The sequence below is a fragment of the Leptodactylus fuscus genome, chromosome 8, assembly GCF_031893055.1.
Source record: "Leptodactylus fuscus isolate aLepFus1 chromosome 8, aLepFus1.hap2, whole genome shotgun sequence".
Classification (NCBI taxonomy): Eukaryota; Metazoa; Chordata; class Amphibia; order Anura; family Leptodactylidae; genus Leptodactylus; species Leptodactylus fuscus.
In genome coordinates, this window is record NC_134272.1 from 89,363,136 (window position 1) to 89,383,681 (window position 20,546).

The window sequence follows — 20,546 nt, forward strand, 5'->3', positions numbered from 1 at the left end:
TACTGCCCCCTTAGTGTCCCTACACACAGTATACTGCCCCCTTAGTGTCCCTACATAGTATACTGCCCCCTTAGTGCCCCACACGGTATACTGCCCCCTTAGTGCCCCACACAGTATACTGCCCCCTTAGTGCCCCTACACACAGTATACTGCCCCCTTAGTGTCCCTACACACAGTATACTGCCCCCTTAGTGCCCCTACACACAGTATACTGCCCCCTTAGTGCCCCTACACACAGTATACTGCCCCCTTAGTGCCCCTACACACAGTATACTGCCCCCTTAGTGCCCCTACACAGAGTATACTGCTCCCTTAGTGCCCCTACACACAGTATACTGCCGCCTTAGTGCCCCTACACACAGTATACTGCCCCCTTAGTGCCCCTACACAAAGTATACTGCTCCCTTAGTGCCCCTACACACAGTATACTGCCCCCTTAGTGCCCCTACACACAGTATACTGCTCCCTTAGTGCCCCTACACACAGTATACTGCCCCCTTAGTGCCCCTACACACAGTATACTGCTCCCTTAGTGCCCCTACACACAGTATACTGCCCCCTTAGTGCCCCTACACGCAGTATACCGCCCCCTTTGTGCCCCACACAGGATACTGCCCCCTTAGTGCCCCTACACACAGTATACTGCCCCCTTAGTGCCCCTACACACAGTATACTGCCCCCTTAGTGCCCCTACACACAGTATACTGCCCCCTTAGTACCCCACACAAAGTATACTGCCCCCTTAGTACACCACACACAGTATACTGCCCCCTTAGTGCCCCTACACACAGTATACTGCCCCCTTTGTGCCCCACACAGGATACTGTCCCCTTAGTGCCCCTACACACAGTATACTGCCCCCTTAGTGCCCCTACACACAGTATAATGCCCCCTTTGTGCCCCTACACACAGTATACTGCTCCCTTAGTGCCCCTACACACAGTATACTGCCCCCTTAGTGCCCCTACACACAGTATACCGCCCCCTTTGTGCCCCACACAGGATACTGCCCCCTTAGTGCCCCTACACACAGTATACTGCCCCCTTAGTGCCCCTACACACAGTATACTGCCCCCTTAGTGCCCCTACACACAGTATACTGCCCCCTTAGTGCCCCTACACACAGTATACTGCCCCCTTAGTACCCCACACAAAGTATACTGCCCCCTTAGTACACCACACACAGTATACTGCCCCATTAGTGCCCCTACATACAGTATACTGCCCCTTAGTGCCCCTACACACAGTATACTGCCCCCTTAGTGCACCTACACACAGTATACTGCCCCCTTAGTGCCCCTACACACAGTATACTGCCCCCTTAGTGCCCCTACACACAGTATACTGCCCTCTTAGTTCCCCCACACACAGTATACTGCCCTCTTAGTACCCCTACACAGTATACTGCCCCCTTAGTGCCCCTACACACAGTATACTGCCCCCTTAGTGCCCCCACTTATAGTATAAAGGTCTCCCATACAGAATACACTTTCATGGGTGCACATGTCATCAGACAGTGATATATACTGTAATCTAACTCTAATATAGTCTATCACATGTACTGACATCTAGTGGCCACACTGGCTACACAGTCCGTCCACTTCACAAAAAGCCATTGGGTTGCTGTAAATGGTTTTCTGGGCTATAGGGCTGATCGTCTAGTTTATTACTGGCCCCGGCTGTATGGGTCACAGCGCCACACTTGTCCTTGTGGTCGAATCTGATACTGTTAATGCAAAATGTCATTAAGCCATTGCTAAGTTCTATGAATTTCTGCGAAAGCTGAGTGACAACCAATATTCTAACAATCTTATCACCCAGCGTTCCTAGACTCCAGAATGACTAGTAATATTGGTCTGGTCACATCAAGGAATAAATATGAAGCTGCAACCATCAGTATCACATACAGGTCCTCAAAGCGGCGCCCCAACTAATATGTCTGCCTTAACAGCTCCTACAGGTGATGACACCCAGCTTTCCAAGATACTGTTGGGCAAAAAAGCCTTATTATATGAATGCAGTTATGTAGTGTTGTTTCATAGTCAGTAGGATTTGTTATGCAGGAAACTGGTAAAGCTGGGTGACAACTAAAATAGCTGCCCTAACAGCTCCTACAGGTGATGACACCCAGCTTTCCTAGGTTCCTGAGTGTCAAATCATCCCAGTAATGTAGATATCAATGCTGGCATGTAGTGCTGCATCATAACCTGTAGGATTTGTTATGTAGGATACTGGTAAAGCTGGGTGACAAATAAAATATCTGTCCTAACAGCTCCTACAGATGTTGACACCCAGCTTTCCTTATGTTGCATCATAAATAACCTGTAGGATTTGTTATGCAGGATACTGGAAAGCTGGGTGAATACACCCGTATAAGCTATGCAGGTTGTCGCCCATACAGCCACCAGATGCAGACATAGGTGATGGGTCTGGATTTCTATATTTTGGTTCCCTTCTTCCTGGCATACAAATAGTGCCCGGGCTCCATTGGCCTAGTCCCTGGCACACAAGGGGTGGGCGCTGTCAGTAATGGCTGCTAATGGCAGCTTGGGTGTCTATAACTACAGCTTTATGGCCTGTTCCCTGGATGAAGCTTCCATCAGGTTGTTGTCTCAGAGTCAATGAAGCGTGCTGAGATAGCCAAAGATCAATATGAGCCTCATCTCTGACGCTGGCTGCTGTTTGCAAAGAGTTAACAGGCGTAAAATAAGGGGTGAGGGTGGGGGGCATCACCACAGTAACACCAACTTTATTAATCCTTCGATGGGCTGATAAGACGCGGCTGCTCCATGTGAACAGGACACAGTCAGATGGCTCTTTAATTAAAAAGAGTTTTGCTCAGGAAATGATGGGCGCAGCAGGGAGGGCCCGGCGGGTGTGGGCAGGGGGCCCATCCTGCAGCATCTCTGCCTGTTGCTTGGATATTATCGGCCTCCCCTCATCTCTGCACATTTCTTCCTCATCCTCTGCCTGGTCCAGCTCCCTCCTCCGCCATCTAATAACAATAGTCCTAGTATTAGTAATAGGGCTCATCATAGGGCGCCCAACCCCCTGGTGTCAGTGCTCAGCTCCATGGCTCAGGGCAGTGGATCCCAGCTCCTGCTCAACATGTACCTCACAGGTAGAGACTCAGACACCCAGCACTGGGATTTGGGGGTGTCAGGATTGGGAGACCTCAAAAAGTTTTGATTTTGGGGTAATGGGGACACCTGGAAGTTCTGGCATCTAATCTTTGGATCCCTGGATTATTCTATTTTGTATTTTCGTTCCTTTACCTGCAGCTTCTTCTGTCATCTGCTCCATCATCCACCATGATCCTTCTCTGCACCCCAAAAACTGGCTCTGGTCACCCCTATTCTGACTCCACTACAACCACATGGCCTTATTATCCTGCAAATCTTCTTCCTGATCGTTTCTGACTCCCCAAACCTAACTTTTACCTGTACAGATTCTTTGGTGTAGGTATTTGGGGTGTCCTCATCCTGTAGCCCTAATAATATCCATAGCCCCATAATATCTGAGACCTGACACCCCATTATTCTTCACCCTTAGAGCATTGGCAGAAGGTTACTCCTCATCCTGGAATAGATCTGACACCCTCCTTATTCTGACAACCCCTTAGCTTCTATTTCAGAATGTCTGACACCTTACCTTCCTCTTTATCCTCCTCTGACAACCTTCTGTCTTCTTTTTCTTAATACTTGATCCCCACTTTGCTCTTTGTCTCATTAATGTCAGACACCCCACTATTTTCTAGCTGGTCCCTGTCCCCCTGCACTTGCTGTCTCTTCTTCTCTCTTCTCCTCTCAGCCGACATATATTATCCCAGAGAAGTCGGATTTCCCTTTTCTTAGGTTTCTGTCTTCTTCTTATTAATATCTGACCCCTTACTGTCTCATTAATCCCTGACACCCCACTATTTTGTACTAGACCCCCCCAGAATGGTCCGAGTCCCCCTGTACCTGCTGTCTCTTTTCTTCTCCTCTCAGCCGACTACATATACCTGAATAGTCGGGTTCCCTTTTCCAGGATTGTGTCTTCTTCTTATTAATATCTGACCCCTTACTGTCTCGTTAATCCCTGACACCCCACTATTTTGTACTAGACCTCCAGAATGGTCCGAGTCCCCCTGTACCTGCTGTCTCTTTTCTTCTCCTCTCAGCCGACTACATATACCTGAGTAGTCGGGTTCCCCTTTGCAGGATTTTGTCTTCTTTTCCTTGATATCTGACCCCTTACTGTCTCATTAACCCCTGACACCCCACTATTTTGTACTAGACCCCCCAGGCTGGTCCCTGTCCTCCAGTCCGTGCTGTCTCTTCTCCTCTCAGCCGACTACTTATACCTGAGTAGTCGGGTTTCCTTTTCCAGGATTGTGTCTTCTTCTTATTAATATCTGACCCCTTACTGTCTCGTTAATCCCTGACACCACACTATTTTGTACTAGACCCCCCAGAATGGTCCTAGTCCCCCTGTACCTGCTGTCTCTTTTCTTCTCCTCTCAGCCGACTACTTATACCTGAGTAGTCGGGTTCCCTTTTCCAGGATTTTGTCTTCTTTTCCTTAATATCTGACCCCTTTCTGTCTCATTAACCCCTGACACCCCAGTATTTTGTACTAGACCCCCAGGCTGGTCCCTGTCCTCCAGTCCCTGCTGTCTCTTCTCCCCTCAGCCGACTCCTTATAATATCCCTGAGAAGTCGGATTTCCTTTTTCCTGGACGCGTTTCCTGCCATCTCCCCTTACATCTCTGCCTGGGTGTCGGGAGCTTCGGGAACACCCACAAATCAGAGGGACACCTGCAAACTACTGAGGCACCCACACCCCATAGGGATCCCCACAAACCAGACAAGCAACAACGAATTACTAGGACACCCCCAAACCCAAGAGACACCCACAATGGGGTTACATGATGGGATATATCCTTATATGAGGGGCAAAGACACCTCCATTCTAGAGGACCAGGCTAGGACACCCCAAAACCACAAACACCCTAAGTCACTGCTAAGGGATCCATTGGGGATCACTTACCTGTATCTGGGAGTGAGGGGTGCAGGGGGGGGGGCAGGAGGGAGATCCTTTCCATTATTGGGACATTTATAGTCTGTATTTCGTTTTCTGGGAAGTTTTGGCCATTTCTTACATCTTCTCCCCCACACACCGATCATTTCCCATCAGACTTGTGACCTGTGATCGTTGTCGGATTGGGGGATCAGATCTGCGGTTCTTCTATACAATTAATCATTTTTCTTGGGCTCAGATCCTGTAGGTGAAAGTTTCCTGAAGGAGAAAACGCAGAACTGGAGGCCATTCACTGCCGGAGTCCAGAAAGGTGAGAACAGAGACTTACCAGGACGTGTATATATCTAATAGTATGTGGCGGTATATAATAATGGCATTAGTACCTAGAGCTGACATAAGCTCCTACTCAACAATATACAACAGTATATACATATATATACACATGTATACTGGGGTAAGAGTCAGAAAAGCATCAAAGTCTTGTATTGTAGGAGCAATGTCTCAGCAATGCGGTTTTTTCTAATGCCGCATGATGGCTCGGGCAGGATAGTTCCGTCTTTCTTACATCAGTTTCATATGTTACCATTTAGACAGTTACAGATGCGATTTTTGCAGTCAGAGAAGTGAGATTCTTTGTGTATTTGAGCTTTAGAATTAAATCCGAAACCCCTTGTTATATATTGGATTGTTACAGGCTGAGAATGGGATAAAATAATAGAAATGATGGAATATTAGATATAGTCATATTTATTAGATTTATTACATCCCTTCATTCCATCACTGACATAAAGTGTGCAGAGAGAATGAGAATATCACAGATTATTAGAAGAATTCACTGCAACATTGTAACGAATCCGAGAGATGATTATTCCCAAACACAATAGTAATGGTGAATATTATCAGTATCAGTGATATCTACTGAGCAGACACAATGTACAACTAATAAGAAATAAAATTGTAGTAATACAGTAAATCAATGCAAGAAATAATAATAATAATAATAATAATTAAATAAATGTGACTTTAATGAATTATTATTATTATTATTGTTATTATTATTATTAATATACATAAACTGTCTCTAATTACAGACATAAACATTACATACAGTTATATACCTATAAAATATAGCTATACATAGGCTTTTGTACATACATTCATAGGAATATAGTTAGAATGTAGCAATATATAGAATTATACACCAAAGATATATATATATATATATATATATATATATATATATATATATATATCACAGAGAAAGAGCTATAAAGTTATACACATACAGTGTGTGTGTGTGTGTGTGTGTATATTTGTATCACTATATGTTCTACAACATTCAATATATATATATATATATATATATATATATAGTCATATAGATATGCTGTGCTATACATACAATATATATATATATATATATATATATATATATGCTATACAGTTGTATAAATATAAATATTACTTCATATATAATTCAAGTATAGACATATAGTTATGTGGACATACAAGTATATACATTTATACATTTAGACTGTAGCTATGCATGTAGCTATATATCTATATTTTTCTAAACATATAGTTATACATACATATAGAATATAGTGATACATAGAATTACAGACAATAATTCTATCCATATAGCTATATATACAGGTATATACATACTCTTCTATATATAGTTAGATACATCTATAGCTTTGTACATATATCAGTGTTATTTACCCTTTTTCTATTATTATACCTTTCTAATTCTGTAGTATATGGTATATAGTATATACACTGTAGCTGCGCTGCTCTTGTATTATTCTCACTATTATAGATGATATAACTGTAATAAATGACTATTCTGTCCATCTCGTCACATATAATATCCTATAGATTAGCTCTGTATTTGGGGGTGTCAATGGCTGCAGACACCACAGAGAGCAGAGGAATATAATGGGGTAACCAGGTCAGGGGGTGTCTGGGTGTAAGGCAGACCCTGCCCCTGTAATATTGTGTAGTCTGCCCCTTATTCTGTCAGACGCCCCCGGCATCACTTCTACAATATCCACAATATATCCAATAATAATCCCAGTTTCTTTCCTCCCCCATCCACATATTACTGTGCAGAGGTCTCGGATGGACCAGAGACTTTTGTTGCACTTTTACGTTTTGGAATTTTAATGACAGAATCTGCAAATAAAATCCAGACCAATGGACGTGACAAATGGCACTGACTGATGGGGAACATCTAAGGCTCAGACTCCGTGTGCTGGAATTTTGCAGATTTTGCTGCATTTTTTCGAGCCAAAGCCAAGAATTGGCTACAAAAGGAAATGGGGAATATAAAGGAAGCTCAATCCACAAACTGCACCAAAAAGCTGCATTTTGGCAATGTGGGGTCTGAGCCTAACCCCTCGTGCACATCTGTGTTTGGTAATCCGTTTGGGGAGTCCGTATGGAGACCCCCAGAATGGAAAGTGACAAGTGGTGTGCAGTGAAAGCACACGGACCCCATAGACTATAATCATGTCCATGTCAACGAGTCATGCGGACATGAAAGTAGATCATGAAGTACAATGTTACTATGCAAATATTATTTACTTTAGGTACTTTGGTTTTAAGAGCGATATATCGGTATACCGCCATATACTGTATATATACTGTATATACAACCAGAAAGGTATTATTATGTAGAAACATTTTGGCATCATTTAGACATATGATAGAGAATGAATATTACATAGACATTGTAAATTAGATGACTTTATGTGTTATACAATAGTGTTATTTACCTAGTGTATGGCCGTATTATTTCATCATTGTGCTGTGTAATAGTATGGCGGTATTATATAAGTATTGTGTATCATTATCAGTAAGGCTATGTGAATGGGTTTATTATACCACTGCATCGTGTTTACGTAGCAGTATTATTTTAGGTCCTATGTGGCAGTGTTATTGAAGTATAATATAGATGTATTATTTATACTGATCCATAAAGTAACAACACAGTAACATCAGACCAATATTATTCAAAGGCGTCCACAGATGAGACCATGAAGGGTTACCCCTACGCATTAACCATTTCAGGCCTGGGCCATTGTCCCTGGATCCGGAGTGGACACATTTTGGGATTTTTTTTGTATATGCTGATTTTGGAGGCTGTAATGTTTTTTTTCTTTGGGGTTATTCCAATAATTTTTGCATTTTTTTTTGTGGTGATAAATTGGGATTTATTTTTATTTAATTAATCTTTTTGCAAATTGTTTTCTTTATTTGAATAGGCGAGGAAATTTTAATAAAGAATTCAGGTCTCATTTTTCAGATTCTTTATTTCACACTCTTAGGTGCTATTTACTACATTTTAAATAATTGCCCCCCCCCCCCCCAATAACTATTGGGGGTCATTTTAACATTACTATTATTTTATTCCTGCTGATTTGATACATTGGGGTGATGAGTGATCCGCCCGGGCGTATATAGTCACCAGGAAGAAGGTAATGTGGGGACTTGTATTGGCCGGTACCGAAGTGATATTAAATGTAACATTGTAACAATGTAAGGCGGGAGCAGTAACGTCTTGTCTTTGGCGCAGGCAGTGGACAGATCCAGCTATGGCAGTTCCTCCTGGAGCTCTTGTCCGATCACTCCAACGCCAACTGCATCGCCTGGGAAGGAACCAATGGAGAGTTCAAGCTGACCGATCCCGACGAGGTCGCCCGACGCTGGGGCGAGCGGAAGAGCAAACCCAACATGAACTACGACAAACTGAGCCGAGCCCTGCGCTACTACTACGACAAGAACATCATGGCCAAGGTCCACGGAAAGCGATACGCCTACAAGTTTGACTTCCATGGCTTGGCACAGGTGTGCCAGTCTGCACCCAGCACAGAACAGTCTCTGTACAAGTTTCAGAGCAATCTGCCCCATTTACCCTTTCCTGGCCTCTCCAAGCTGAACCTCATGACTTCGGGGGTCTCACCAGCTGGATTCTCATACTGGCCTGGCACCCCCTCAGCGTTGTACCCCAGTCACAGCCTGCAGTCTGCCCCTGGTGGATTCGGCACTGTGTCCCCCCCTCACCTCAGCTCCATGAACAGTGTGGGCAACATGAGCGCACATTACCATTAACTCCTTGTTTGCCAAAAACTGGTAAGGACTGGGCCAAAGGCCAGAATATCTCAAAAAAGTGCACAAGTCACTAGTGAGTCATGTGGTGTCATTCACTATTATGTGGAAACCTAAAACCAGCTGCGAGGGTAGGAGTAGTGTGAATAAGTCTCTATCTGAGGGCAACATGGAAAGGGGGGCTGAGGCTGGGGATATGTGAGCCTGTGAGTCCTGCAATCCCCCATAGTTATAGGGAACGCCTGTGAGTCCAGGAAGCAGAACCCACAGGCTTTCTCTATAGTTCCTGGAGCCCTTTAACATCATTTTACATGTTAGCAGACCCTATATTCTCTATATTCCCTATATTCCCTCTATTCCCTATATTCCCTCTATTCTCTATATTCTCTATATTCCCTATATTCCCTCTATTCTCTATATTCTCTATATTCCCTATATTCCCTCTATTCTCTATATTCTCTATATTCCCTATATTCTCTGTATTCCCTATATTCTCTATATTCCCTATATTCCCTCTATTCTCTATATTCTCTATATTCTCTATATTCCCTATATTCTCTATATTCCCTCTATTCTCTCTATTCCCTATATTCCCTATATTCTCTATGTTCCCTATATTCCCTATATTCTCTATATTCCCTATATTCCCTCTATTCTCTATATTCTCTATATTCCCTATATTTCCTATATTCTCTATATTCCCTATATTCCCTATATTCTCTATATTCCCTCTATTCTCTATATTCCCTATATTCTCTATATTCTCTATATTCCCTATATTCCCTCTATTCTCTATATTCCCTATATTCTCTATATTCTCTATATTCCCTATGTTCTCTATATTCCCTCTATTCTCTATATTCTCTATATTCCCTATATTCTCTATATTCCCTATATTTCCTATATTCTCTATATTCTCTATATTCCCTATGTTCCCTATGTTCTCTATATTCTCTATATTCCCTATATTCTCTATATTCGCTATATTCCCTATATTCTCTATATTCCCTATGTTCTCTATATTCCCTATATTCCCTATATTTCCTATATTCTCTATATTCCCTATGTTCCCTATGTTCTCTATATTCTCTATATTCCCTAAATTCCCTATGTTCCCTATATTCTCTATATTCGCTATATTCCCTATATTCCCTATGTTCCCTATATTCCCTATATTCTCTATATTCCCTATGTTCTCTATATTCTCTATATTCCCTATATTCCCTATATTCTCTATATTCCCTATATTTCCTATATTCTCTATATTCCCTATGTTCCCTATGTTCTCTATATTCTCTATATTCCCTATGTTCTCTATATTCTCTATATTCCCTATATTCTCTATATTCGCTATATTCCCTATATTCTCTATATTCCCTATGTTCTCTATATTCCCTATATTCTCTGTATTCCCTATATTCTCTATATTCCCTATATTCCCTCTATTCTCTATATTCTCTATGTTCCCTATATTCCCTATATTCTCTATATTCCCTATATTCTCTATATTCTCTATATTCCCTCTATTCTCTATATTCCCTATATTCCCTATATTCTCTATGTTCCCTATATTCCCTATATTCTCTATATTCCCTATATTCCCTATATTCCCTCTATTCTCTATATTCCCTATATTCCCTATATTCCCTCTATTCTCTATACTCTCTATATTCCCTATATTCCCTCTATTCTCTATATTCTCTATATTCCCTATAATCTCTGTATTCCCTCTATTCTCTACATTCCCTATATTCTCTATATTCCCTATGTTCCCTATATTCCCTATATTCTCTGTATTCCCTATTTCTCTATATTCCCTATATTTCCTATATTCTCTATATTCTCTATATTCCCTATGTTCCCTATGTTCTCTATATTCTCTATATTCCCTATATTCTCTATATTCCCTATGTTCTCTATATTCCCTATATTCCCTATATTCTCTATATTCCCTATATTCCCTATATTCTCTATATTCCCTATATTCCCTATGTTCCCTATATTCCCTATATTCCCTCTATTCTCTATATTCTCTATATTCCCTAATTTCCTATATTCTCTATATTCCCTATATTCTCTATATTCCCTATGTTCCCTATATTCTCTATATTCCCTATGTTCTCTATATTCTCTATATTCTCTATATTCCCTATGTTCTCTATATTCTCTATATTCGCTATATTCTCTATATTCCCTATATTCTCTATATTCCCTATGTTCTCTATATTCTCTATATTCCCTATATTCTCTATATTCTCTATATTCCCTATGTTCTCTATATTCTCTATATTCGCTATATTCCCTATGTTCTCTATATTCCCTATATTCTCTATATTCTCTATATTCTCTATATTCCCTATGTTCCCTAAACTCTCTATAGTCTGCTGCTCAGCCCCCTCCTCTATTCTATTCGATGTTGCCCTCAGATTGTACAGAGAAGCTTTAATATAGTGAAGTATATGACAACAGAATATCGGGGGGCTGTGATGGCTGATAAGGGTCAGACACTAGGGGGGGCCCTACAGCGGCCCGCGGTCCGCCAGTCCTAGCACATTATACGTGACGCACAGACATACTGGACACGTATGTAATCCATGTTGTACCTTATTGGAGGACATTCTTATTATTTTTGGGATTACATAGATAAAGCTGACTCGCTCTATAAACCTTTTAGTTCTTCACCACTTTCATTACCTCTGCTTGCTGTCAGTAAATAGGAGCAATCACGCTTATATCCAGATGATGTAACCCATTATACCACCTAGGACTTCTCAGAGCTGAGAGTTTGTTCCAATTGTATCCATTTCAGACAATCCTCTGTGAGCTAAACCGCCTGGATTTTGGTATGATGTGGACTTGTCATTTTGGGGACCCCTAGACAAGTGATGCGGGGGATGGGTAAGTAAAATATTGACTGCTACCTGTTGGAATAATCTAATATACAAGAACCAATTCTATAATAAAAGCCGTATCACAGTCCGCTGCTGTGGGGCCCCCAGATCTTCGGGGCCGCAGGCAATTGTGTGGGTTGTGCTAGGACTAACCTGATAATGCGGCGCTGAAACATTGTAACAAACTATTAGGACAGGAGACGGATTTGCTTTGCTGATACATTTGTCTCACATCATCAATATTGGATACAATGGTAACAAACCCTCAGCTGTGAAAAGAATCAGATCTGTAAAATGTAAAACTGCAGAACTTTTATATACAAGGATTCTAGTTTGTGGTGCGGGGTCTGAGGATCGCAGGGGGTTAATTCATCTCATCTTCTATCATGATGGATAAATTACAATATGTACAAAGGGGCGGAGCTGACACACCGAGAGCTGCGGACCAGAAGACGTCTCTACAGAACAGGCAGCAGTAACTGGAAGTCTGAAGACTCCTTCCTATCAGTGCCGATATTATGTCACATACTGATGTAGCTGAGCTGAATCTGTTCATCCCCAGTTCCTTCCGTGCACCAAACGCCCCGATGTCTCCATATTATATGTTTTATATTTCACAGCAGCCGAGTATAAAACCCGAGAAATCTCATCTATAACTGTGTGTCAAATAAAGAGACCGGAACCATAAGAAATGGCGACAATTTATTACACTTGTCTCCGAAATCTCTGGTATACGAAAAGCTTCAAAGGTGAAAAAGAGGAATTTGCTCCTGGCGCCACCTACTGGAAGGAGCTCAGTATAGAGCAGGGGTAGGGAACGTACGGCTCTCCAGCTGTTGCAAAACTACAACTCCCAGCATGCATACTGGCTCTGCTGTTCTGGGAACTCCCATGGAAGTGAATGGAGCATGCTGGGAGTTGTAGTTTCACAGCAGCTGGAGAGCCGAAGGTTCCCTACCCCTGATATAGAGTAATACCTGCCAACACCTACACTGCACTGAGGAGCGGAAATAACCTCCAAACAGCTGTCTGCTTACTATAGGACTCATGGCAGCAGAAATGTGAGCGCAGCTCTGGAGTATAATACAGGATAAGTAATGTAATGTATGTACACAGTGACTGCACCAGCAGAATAGTGAGCGCAGCTCTGGAGTATAATACAGGATAAGTAATGTAATGTATGTACACAGTGACTGCACCAGCAGAATAGTGAGCGCAGCTCTGGAGTATAATACAGGATAAGTAATGTAATGTATGTACACAGTGACTGTACCAGCAGAATAGTGAGCGCAGCTCTGGGAGTATAATACAGGATAAGTAATGTAATGTATGTACACAGTGACTGTACCAGCAGAATAGTGAGCGCAGCTCTGGAGTATAATACAGGATAAGTAATGTAATGTATGTACACAGTGACTGCACCAGCAGAATAGTGAGCGCAGCTCTGGAGTATAATACAGGATAAGTAATGTAATGTATGTACACAGTGACTGTACCAGCAGAATAGTGAGCGCAGCTCTGGAGTATAATACAGGATAAGTAATGTATGTACACAGTGACTGCACCAGCAGAATAGTGAGCGCAGCTCTGGGAGTATAATACAGGATAAGTAATGTAATGTATGTACACAGTGACTGTACCAGCAGAATAGTGAGCGCAGCTCTGGAGTATAATACAGGATAAGTAATGTAATGTATGTATACAGTGACTGTACCAGCAGAATAGTGAGCGCAGCTCTGGAGTATAATACAGGAGAAGTAATGTAATGTATGTACACAGTGACTGTACCAGCAGAATAGTGAGCGCAGCTCTGGAGTATAATACAGGAGAAGTAATGTAATGTATGTACACAGTGACTGCACCAGCAGAATAGTGAGCGCAGCTCTGGAGTATAATACAGGAGAAGTAATGTAATGTATGTACACAGTGACTGTACCAGCAGAATAGTGAGCGCAGCTCTGGAGTATAATACAGGAGAAGTAATGTAATGTATGTACACAGTGACTGCACCAGCAGAATAGTGAGCGCAGCTCTGGAGTATAATACAAGAGAAGTAATGTAATGTATGTACACAGTGACTGTACCAGCAGAATAGTGAGCGCAGCTCTGGAGTATAATACAGGATAAGTAATGTAATGTATGTACACAGTGACTGTACCAGCAGAATAGTGAGCGCAGCTCTGGAGTATAATACAGGAGAAGTAATGTAATGTATGTACACAGTGACTGTACCAGCAGAATAGTGAGCGCAGCTCTGGAGTATAATACAGGATAAGTAATGTATGTACACAGTGACTGTACCAGTAGAATAGTGAGCGCAGCTCTGGAGTATAATACAGGATAAGTAATGTAATGTATGTACACAGTGACTGTACCTGCAGAATAGTGAGCGCAGCTCTGGGGTATAATACAGGATAAGTAATGTAATGTATGTACACAGTGACTGCACCAGCAGAATAGTGAGCGCAGCTCTGGAGTATAATACAGGATAAGTAATGTATGTACACAGTGACTGCACCAGCAGAATAGTGAGCGCAGCTCTGGAGTATAATACAGGATAAGTAATGTAATGTATGTACACAGTGACTGTACCAGCAGAATAGTGAGCGCAGCTCTGGAGTATAATACAGGATAAGTAATGTATGTACACAGTGACTGCACCAGCAGAATAGTGAGCGCAGCTCTGGAGTATAATACAGGATAAGTAATGTAATGTAATGTATAATACAGGAGAAGTAATGTAATGTATGTACACAGTGACTGCACCAGCAGAATAGTGAGCGCAGCTCTGGAGTATAATACAGGAGAAGTAATGTAATGTATGTACACAGTGACTGCACCAGCAGAATAGTGAGCGCAGCTCTGGAGTATAATACAAGAGAAGTAATGTAATGTATGTACACAGTGACTGTACCAGCAGAATAGTGAGCGCAGCTCTGGAGTATAATACAGGATAAGTAATGTAATGTATGTACACAGTGACTGTACCAGCAGAATAGTGAGCGCAGCTCTGGAGTATAATACAGGAGAAGTAATGTATGTACACAGTGACTGTACCAGCAGAATAGTGAGCGCAGCTCTGGAGTATAATACAGGATAAGTAATGTAATGTATGTACACAGTGACTGTACCAGCAGAATAGTGAGCGCAGCTCTGGAGTATAATACAGGATAAGTAATGTAATGTATGTACACAGTGACTGCACCAGCAGAATAGTGAGCGCAGCTCTGGAGTATAATACAGGATAAGTAATGTAATGTATGTACACAGTGACTGTACCAGCAGAATAGTGAGCGCAGCTCTGGAGTATAATACAGGATAAGTAATGTAATGTATGTACACAGTGACTGCACCAGCAGAATAGTGAGAGCAGCTCTGGAGTATAATACAGGATAAGTAATGTAATGTATGTACACAGTGACTCTACCAGCAGAATAGTGAGTGCAGCTCTGGAGTATAATACAGGATAAGTAATGTAATGTATGTACACAGTGACTGTACCAGCAGAATAGTGAGCGCAGCTCTGGAGTATAATACAGGATAAGTAATGTAATGTATGTACACAGTGACTGTACCAGCAGAATAGTGAGTGCAGTTCTGGAGTATAATACAGGATAAGTAATGTAATGTATGTACACAGTGACTGTACCAGCAGAATAGTGAGCGCAGCTCTAGAGTATAATACAGGATAAGTAATGTAATGTATGTACACAGTGACTGCACCAGCAGAATAGTGAGCGCAGCTCTGGAGTATAATACAGGATAAGTAATGTAATGTATGTACACAGTGACTGCACCAGCAGAATAGTGAGTACAGCTCTGGAGTATAATACAGGATAAGTAATGTAATGTATGTACACAGTGACTACACCAGCAGAATAGTGAGCGCAGCTCTGGAGTATACCTGTCCCTGATGTGTCCTATACCTCTCTGTATATACACTTTATTGCTCTCTGTTATCTGTTATGTCAGTCTTCAGTATTGATGACAGCAGTCCTTCCTTCTTCCATGGATATCGTGCACTTCCCTTTATTCCTCCTGCCACAGATTCTCCTGCAGATATTCTGAGACAGCAGCAGACATTGGTATATATATATAGTTATATACTATAACCTGAAGGCTTCCCCGGGGTGTAGTAAAGCCTAAACTCTTCCACATACACAGATGTCCTGACATACTGCACTGACATGTTACTTATACTGTACATACTGGTATTTATAATTATGATACATTTTATTTATATCGCACCACCATATTCTGCAGCGCTGTACACATTGTAGGGTTCAAGTACAGACAAGATGAGACATTGCAGAGAAATAAATCAGTTTGCACAATTGGAGTGACAGCCTTGACCACAAGAGCTTACAATTACTGAATAATGCTGTACTAAGATTCCACACATCGGGAATAAAGTCCTGTATGCTGGTAGTGATGGAATAACACAGTCCAAATCCTATTAGAGACAGTTAGATAGTTGCCTATAACCCTACTGCCCTCTGCTGGTAGTCATGGAGTAATACAGGCTCATTCCTATTGCTCTGCTTCCCTCTGCTGGTAATTACTAGATACTACTATTACAGTAAATATATATATATATGTATATATATTGGCATTATATAATATTGTATCATTATCCTTTATAGCCATCCACAGATTACTGGGGGTCTCTATTAGGGGCAGGGGTGACGGCTTGCAGCGGCAGGGCTGTACTATAGTACTACAAATCCTAGTGTGTATATCAATATACAAGCTTGTGGGGTTGGGGCACCAAACAAAAGCTTCACTAGTGGGATGAAGAAATCTTAGGTTTCTCTTTGTGTGATGGCGGTTTCTGACTACAGCTTGGGAATCTGCAATCTACCTTCTGGCTATTACTTATTCCTTACCCCCATGCTTTACACTGCAGCTCTGCTTGTTCAGATTGTCTAAGTAATAATTCAGTAGGAAGTCAAGGCCTGGAGAGATGATTAAGAATGAAAGACTATAAACTACAAGAAACTAAAGCAGAAGTGAGAAAGTGAATATTAAAAGGAACAGTCACATGTAGACAGATGGGAGGAGCTTAAGTAAGGGGGTGGGGGGATCAGTTGTGGGGGGCTGAAGAGTAATGGGAACCATATTACTGTATGAGGAGCTCAATTATGTGTCACCCTCCTAGATGTGATAGGACATGCAGTACCTATAATCTGACACAAGAGGGCGCTCCATACCCACATATAATCCATATAGCGTTTTACAACCTTTTCCAGCTAAGACCCCCCCCCCCCCCCCCCCCTGTGAATAAAGTGGCAACCAAAATCTCAGGTGGGGAAGAAAAACTAGCACAAACAGCAAATCCTTATGTTTATTGGGGGATCCTTAAGTTTGGGGGATCTTTTGGCTTCCAAGGGAAGATGGTGGGTGGTTTGGGCAGCACTAGCCCCCCAGGAGCCCGAACCTGAGCACTGACTACACCTGTCACTAACAGAGCACTGGTGCCCCTCCATCACATCCATCGCACGGACCCCCTGAGACAGCTCTGCGCACCCCAAGGGTACCACATGATGTCACTATTATAGGGGCACTCTTTCTGTCACTATTATGGGGATACTCTTACTGTCTCTGGTTTCGGGGCTCCCTGGGTTTCTCCCATTAGGGGAGGGCTGTCACTACTTCTCCCTGCCATCGGTTCTCCCCACACATGATGTATCCAGCAGCTCCTATATCCAGTCAGTAGCCTCCGGCCCCTGCGGACATGACGCCAGGTACAGAGGGCTTGGCCGCCATCAGGTCGCGGTGTCATCTCCATTATCCGCTCATCTCTTGTCTGTAACATCCGGACATTGGGATCTGACATTGGACTTCACTGCTGCTAAGCAACAATCACAGCGATCAATAATGGCCGCCTGTCTGGAGACCTCTCATATGGGGTATCTGTCAGTGCCCGTAGTCAGCAGCCCCCGCAGGAGACCCGGACAATGACCCCCTGGCGCAGCCTCAGTTACACTACTTTGTGTAGTGGTTCTCTGATGGACCAGAACAACGGACACACACAGGCATAAATGTGAACATCGCCCAGAAATCTCCTCGAATGTCATTTATTAACCCCTTAGTATCATCGCTTATTCTGCCTTTTAATGTCACATGCAATATATCCATACATGGCACAAGCGGCTGTACAGTCCTTTTACTTCTTACTGCTGAGGGTTTGTTACTATTGATTCCTGGGCAGACAAGGAAAGTAAGAAGATAAAGTACAAGATATGGAAAGAGATGATTAAGGAGCTGCTTCATATAAACCAAGGGGAAGACGAAGACGGGTGAATACAGAGGACAAGTAGGGACCCATCATACTGTGGGAACCTGGAGGGGACTATAGATATAGTGGGGGGCTATATACTGTGGTGGCAACTGGACAGAGACTGTATACTATGGGGGCTGCTGGAGGGGAATGTATATAGCATGGTCAACTGGAGGGGGGCTGTATACTGTGGATGAGGACTGTATACTATGGGGGTAGCTGGAGGGGTACAGTATACTGTGGAGGGGGGCTGTATACTGTGGAGAGGGGCTGTATACTATGAGGGTAGCTGGAGGGGGGCTGTATACTGTGGATGAGGACTGTATACTATGGGGGTAGCTGGAGGGGAATGTATATAGCATGGTCAACTGGAGGGGGGCTGTATACTGTGGATGAGGACTGTATACTATGGGGGTAGCTGGAGGGGAATGTATATAGCATGGTCAACTGGAGGGGGGCTGTATACTGTGGATGAGGACTGTATACTATGGGGGTAGCTGGAGGAGTACAGTATACTGTGGAGGGGAGTTGTATACTATGGGGATAGCTAGGGTCAAGCTGTATACTATGGGAGTAACTGGAGGGGGACAATATATTGTGGGAGTAACTGGAGAGGGGCTGTATACTGTGGAGGGGGGCTGTATACTGTGGAGGGGGGCTGTATACTGTGGATGAGGACTGTATACTATGGGGGTAGCTGGAGTCAGGCTGTATACTGTGGAGGGGGGCTGTATACTGTGGATGAGGACTGTATACTATGGGGTAGCTGGAGTCAGGCTGTATACTGTGGGAGTAACTGGAGGGGGACAATATATTGTGGGAGTAACTGGAGAGGGGCTGTATACTGTGGAGGGGGGCTGTATACTGTGGAGGGGGGCTGTATACTGTGGAGGGGAGCTGTATACTATGAGGGTAGCTGCAGGGGGCTGTATACTGTGGAGGGGGATTGTATACTATGGGGGTATCTGTAGTCAGGCTGTATACTGTGAGAACAACTGGAGGGGGACAATATATTGTGGGAGTAACAGGAGGGGGGCTGTATACTGTGGAGGGGAGCTGTATACTGTGAAGGGGAGCTGTATACTGTGGAGGGGAGCTGTATACTGTGGAGGGGGGCTGTATATTGTGGAGGGGGGCTGTATACTGTGGAGGGGGGCTGTTTACTATGAGGATAGCTGGAGGGGGCTGTATATTGTGGGAGCAACTAGAGGGGGGGTTATATATCATGGGGTCAACTGGAGGGGACTGTATACCACGGGGTCATGTGGAGGGGGGCTGTATACCATGGGGTCATGTGGAGGGGGGCTGTATACCATGGGGTCATGTGGAGGGGGGCTGTATGCTGTGGGGTCCACTAGAGGGGCACTGTATACCAGGGATGTTCACATGCGCAGTACGCAGGGTTCATCCATCTCTACAGGTTGTCAGGGTGTCGGGGCAGCTCATAAAGCAGAGACTCCATTAATTTGGCTCAGACTAAACAGCCATAAAGCGTCGGCCATTGTCTGCAGCACAATGATAGTGACAGGTCATTGAGCCGGTGCTATGAGGCCGCCCGTCCTGCCAATACACCAGTAACAGCCTGGCATAGTGTACAGTCAGTACAGATTACAGATGGGCAGGGTGCTAGTTATGGATCTTTAGTATTTTAGAGTTTTTAAGATCTCTGCTTGCTGCCAGTGAATGGAAACTTGTGAAACCTGCACAGACCTTCTCACATCTGAGGTTCTGTTACAGTAATATCCGGTCCAGATAATCCTCTGAGCAGCAGAAAACTTTCTTCTGTGCAGATTGTTACAATGTATCATGGCGGTCCCGGAGGATTGTCCAGACTGGATACAATTGTGTAAACCCTCCCCAAGCAGAAATCCTGGAGACTGAGACATTGTATACAATGAATTACAGGACTTCTATATTGAAGGATAATCCTTTGATCCCATTAATATTCAGTCAGCGGCGGTCCTGGTACTCCGGGGTCTTCTACTGATCAGAATGTCCACCATTAAAGTCTTTAACCATTGAGACACATAGCTCTGCATAGGAGCTGGATACATATCAGATGGGATACCCCTTGTATTTGTGCTTATGATAGACATCACTTTGTATTCTCCTGTGTGATGGTTGGAGAGCCCAGTACCATGATCAATGTCAGTATATATATATACCCCCCTTCTGATCCACATAGACAGTATATAACATGTGCTACATCCTCTATATACCAGCTGAGATGACAAGCCTGG

General features: G+C 43.1%; 1 protein-coding gene across 1 annotated transcript; it reads left to right on the forward strand.

Moving 5' to 3' along the window:
- The first annotated feature begins 3,072 nt into the window (after nt 1-3,072).
- FEV (FEV transcription factor, ETS family member) lies at nt 3,073-9,138 on the forward strand. Its single transcript, XM_075285700.1, has 3 exons — nt 3,073-3,121; nt 5,261-5,332; nt 8,603-9,138. Exons 1-3 carry the CDS (start codon nt 3,073-3,075, stop codon nt 9,136-9,138), a joined length of 657 nt encoding a protein of 218 aa, XP_075141801.1.
- The last annotated feature ends 11,408 nt before the right edge of the window (nt 9,139-20,546 follow it).

Excerpts from the sequence above, each read along its gene's own strand:
- FEV (XM_075285700.1), top strand. The coding sequence starts at position 3,073 with ATGGCTCAGGGCAGTGGATCCCAGCTCCTGCTCAACATGTACCTCACA. Across the intron at positions 3,122-5,260 it reads GCTCAACATGTACCTCACAG|ATCCTGTAGGTGAAAGTTTC; the intron begins GTAGAGACTCAG and ends TCTTGGGCTCAG. Across the intron at positions 5,333-8,602 it reads CACTGCCGGAGTCCAGAAAG|GCAGTGGACAGATCCAGCTA; the intron begins GTGAGAACAGAG and ends TCTTTGGCGCAG.